General features: G+C 46.7%; 1 protein-coding gene across 2 annotated transcripts; it reads right to left on the reverse strand.

Moving 5' to 3' along the window:
- Window positions 1-537: 537 nt before the first annotated feature.
- Window positions 538-3,186, reverse strand: cdkn1cb (cyclin-dependent kinase inhibitor 1Cb). Of its 2 annotated transcripts, none has more exons than XM_017715731.2 (3): window positions 2,211-3,186; window positions 1,999-2,123; window positions 538-1,655 (listed from the first exon to the last, which is right to left on the reverse strand). In XM_017715731.2, exons 1-2 carry the CDS (start codon window positions 2,770-2,772, stop codon window positions 2,011-2,013), a joined length of 675 nt encoding a protein of 224 aa, XP_017571220.1. In that variant the 5' UTR covers window positions 2,773-3,186; the 3' UTR covers window positions 538-1,655; window positions 1,999-2,010. The 2 variants fall into 2 exon arrangements, with proteins under 2 accessions (XP_017571220.1, XP_017571219.1); XM_017715730.2 differs by having other exon boundaries at window positions 2,009-2,123; window positions 2,211-3,176.
- Window positions 3,187-4,182: the final 996 nt, after the last annotated feature.

The following is a 4,182-nucleotide window of genomic DNA, read 5'->3' on the forward strand; positions in this document are numbered from 1 at the left end:
TTCAGGCTTATAGCAAACTCAAATGAATGTCAAGCACACCTTAAGCATAGATCACCTGCAGAAAATGCTCTTTTGACAAATCCCTGATTAAGTATATAACAATGACTACAGATGGGCTCATTTCGTACGCACTACATACACTCCTATTACAGCAACAGTAGGCTATAACGCAGGTCACTGGGAAAGGCAAGTGCTTAACTAGGACAGTAATAAGTCATTTTCATATTTCAAACTGCCTGCAGGTGTACATGTGTCAGTGCCTTAGATAAGTTTTGCATATTCGCACTCAGTGATAGAGGTCAACAGGCCAAACTAAACTGATATGAAATCTTGATTCCACATATACATAAATGTGAAAGTAAATGCTTGGGATAATATCTCTCTTGGGCATTAATATAAAAATCAGCTCTAAACCTTCTGATGAAATAGTGATTTCCATAGCATTGAACAGCCAGAATAACTATATAGTCAAATCTCCTTTCGTCCAAGTCACTTTAAGGAATGTTCGTGGGAAATAACTGCAGCAGGCGTCATGTATTCATGTTATCTTACAAAATTTATTTGCGAAACTTAGTTGACAACAGCGACAAAATGGCTCAGAAGCATGATGGACCCTGTTTTCAGGGTGAATGCTACATCAAAAAGCTAAGCTACAATTCTGATTGCAAACAAAGAAAAATTAAACAAAAGACATCTACATGGAAACATAAATAAATTAAGTTAAAACGTTCTTTACAATATACTTTGTATATTTACAAAAACAACAAACGGCTGGCCCCAAGGCCTTCTGTCCCTCTCTCTCTTTAAAGCTTTATTTGTTTCACCAATGTAGTTAGTTGGCCTATTTTCTACACTGAGGTCCCAGTGAAATAAGCTTTGGTGAAGCAGTTGCACCTTCAGATCTTGTCAGAAAGTTAAGTTCTCTCGCTGCTGTACAAACGCAATTGTTAACTAATAAAGACCCCCTACAAGGACTTGGTCAACCGGTTTTAAGAAAATTGCAGTTGAATATTAAAAGTGAAAATAATCTGAACAGAGAACTACAAACAAGATGGTCACGCATGAACAGTAGGACACATTTCTGTTAACATTCCTTCAAGAAACACTCTTTGAGGCTCTCGTGGGGGGTCTTTAACTGTAAAAAAAAATGGCTGGATTACATTCAGTTACATGTAAGTAGAAAACCAACTCAAGAATTTCACATTTCAATGCTCAGGGTTCCTGCAGAAAAACTTCAAGGACATCAAATTAAACACAACTGGGTGATATGATTGTATAGCTGTTAGTTAGGTTAAGTAACTTGACAGTAAAAAGAAAACAGCAGGTCCACAGTGTGGAAACCAGCAGGCCCACAGCTCGGCCTACAACAAACGAACCTGAGCTACAGGTGTAGTGTAGGTTAGGTATTAAATCACACAGACAACTGATTTCACTGTCTGTAACAATCCTATTACAGAACCACAGTTTTGCTACATGTCTCCCGCGGTTTCTAACGCGAGGACCGATGGGCTTCACTGCAACAGTCCCGAGGCTGACATATTTGGCTCGTCACGCGAAGAAGCTCCCTCCTTCATGAACTCATCGTCCTCTGGATTTTCCAGCCACAAAGGGCAGAGAAGTCCCCTCTTTCTCCCGCACAGCAGCTTCGCAAAGACCTGTAAAACAGAAGAGCAGCGGGTCCTCGGTCAGTACGGACGTACACAGTCGGCAGTGGCGCTCTATCTCTGCCTGCTGTAGCGCTGAGTGACCGCTGGAGCAAAGCGGAGAAATCACAGCGCCTCCCTCTGCCACCCTCACCACTCCTGCGGACTTTCCCGCCACAGTGACGCGCGCGCTCCCCTCCCCCAATCCGCTGCCACCACACCTAGCCGGTCGCCATGGCGCCGCGAGCGAGTCACTCAGCTCAGATAAACAGCGGCGCTCCACACATGACAACGGCAAAACACCACTAGACGCCCCGAAACAAACAACACAAAGCCGTAAAGTCCACACATTTACCCCTGCACACCTTCATCTGATCCGTTTTCGTGGCGTTTGGTCCTCGGCGGCCGGAGGGAGGGACTTTCGGCTGATACGTTCGCACCGCGTCGTTCCGCCGCTGTTCCTACGCTTTACATAAAAATCTGGGGGAAAAAAACAGTATTTTGCTTTAGTTTAACCTGCGGTTCAACTTCAGCGTTGTTATTTATGGTCTCAGTCTTCCGTCCTACCTGTAATGAGGGTCGTGTTCAGTGCTGACGAGGGTCTTTTCCTCAGGACGCCCCTGCAGGTCAGCCTTCCTGCGAGGGTTCTGCTGCCTGAGCTCTTCTCCGGGGCTGTTCTCTCTGAAGACCCAGCGCGGAGCTCCCTAAAGCTCTCTCTTCTGTTCGAGTCAAAGTCCTTCTCTTCTTCTCTGGGCCGCTGTGCGGGTGTCTGGCTCGCCTTCTCAGCCCTGCTCCTCTTGCCCACTCGCACGCACTCCTGATAGAAAGCGGGCGAGGTTTCTCCAGGCGTTTCCTCCCACTCGTACTCCCCTGGCAGCGGCACTCCTGCGCCGAAGTTGAAGTTCCACCTCCTCTGGTCGCGCTCGGCGATCTCATGGAGCTTCTCCTTCATCTCGCGGTTCAGCTCTTCGTGGTCCACGGGGCCGAAAAGGCTTCGGCACACTCTGGCGTGCGGCGGTGGCGGCGTGTCCCTGCGGATCAGAGGGAAGCTCCTGGAGGAGGAGGAGGAGGAGGAGGCCAGTGTCCCCAAAATACTGCGGCTGCCGCTGGAAAACTGAGCCGTGGACATCGTGGCTTTTCAGAGCTAAAACTGAGAGAAAAGCTGATATATGAGCCCCAGAGGGACCAGAAACGTGTCCAGGGTCTATGAACGAATCTCAACCCCCACCACGCGCTCCAAGCTGACCGTTACTGTGCAGCACTGAAGGATTGTGATTTAAAGTCCCCTTGGCTGTGCAGGTACGTGTAGCTCCATAAGGACCCTCCCCTTCGGGCAGAGCACCGCCCTCGCTGCGCTCTCATTGGCCTACAGCTCCTTTGGGATGGCGCCAAGCAGTGAGCGGCTCATGATTTGTGTTTTAGGTGGTGGGGGTTTGGAGGGTCGTTTGAAGCTGCTGAATTGTTGAGCAGCGTTTTTTTTTACTCGGCCCATCCCCCCTCGCCCCCAGGCCGAGTTTACAACCGGCTGAACACAACAGCGCAATCGATAGTTTTCAGCAGGACTCAGTAACGGTTTAAATCAAAGCTCAAAGCACGTCCATTTTCTCCACGAGAAACCCGAGAGGAGAGACTCCTGGCTTATTAAACGGTTCACAGGACTGAACACTTCAGCTGACCTAGTTACAGTAGAAGGGTTTTCTAATTAACGTATCAGGATCTGGTCTTGAATATATGCTTTCACTGATGTGAGGACCTATTGAAAGACTTCTGCACCCCCAGAGCTGATTAGAACCAGAGGACTTTGCTTTCTAATGAGAATTGATTTCGTGCCTAACGTTTGAGACCGAGTTTCCCGTAGGACACCTTTAGGTCCCATTAGGAGACCATCAGATGCGTCTACAATCAGTTTCAGACCACCCGATAAATTATTAAGATCTTTTACACTGTGATACCAACCCATCAGGAGAACTCAAAAACACATCTGGGGGCTTCAGTGTGGAGCCTCATGCGCTACAGCAACTCTTCAGTGGGTGGGCTTGATGCACCCTGTCCTGACCTACTGGTGTCTGGTAGTAGAGACTAAAAGCCTTAACAAGATCGCCCTCTACAGGCAATTTGCTAAATCGCTGAAAGACGTATTAAATTCCATCGTCTGAAATCCATTATATGTACTTTGAGATGTTTTGTTTTGTTATATCTTTCATTTATGGGCTTCATGTTAACAAGCAACTGCTGAAAGACAAAAAAGGGAGAGGCAGGAAAAATATAACAGGTTGATAACTATAGTCTAATGATGGGTAAAGCTGCTGATACGAGTTACAGTCAGAATTCAGTTTCCTATTAATTTCAGGGTCACACTTTATTTGGATGGTCTCCTATAGATGATCTACAGGCACTTTAATTATTAACACATTTTCTGTTGACACTCAGTTGATTATCAGTGACATTAATGTTAGGATTAGGTTTGGAAGTAAGTTTAGGCCCTAAGGTTAAGGTTAGGGTCGGGGCTAAGTTTAGGGGTAGATTTAATAGACTCTTT

This window comes from Pygocentrus nattereri, chromosome 11 (genome assembly GCF_015220715.1).
Source record: "Pygocentrus nattereri isolate fPygNat1 chromosome 11, fPygNat1.pri, whole genome shotgun sequence".
Lineage (NCBI taxonomy): Eukaryota > Metazoa > Chordata > Actinopteri > Characiformes > Serrasalmidae > Pygocentrus > Pygocentrus nattereri.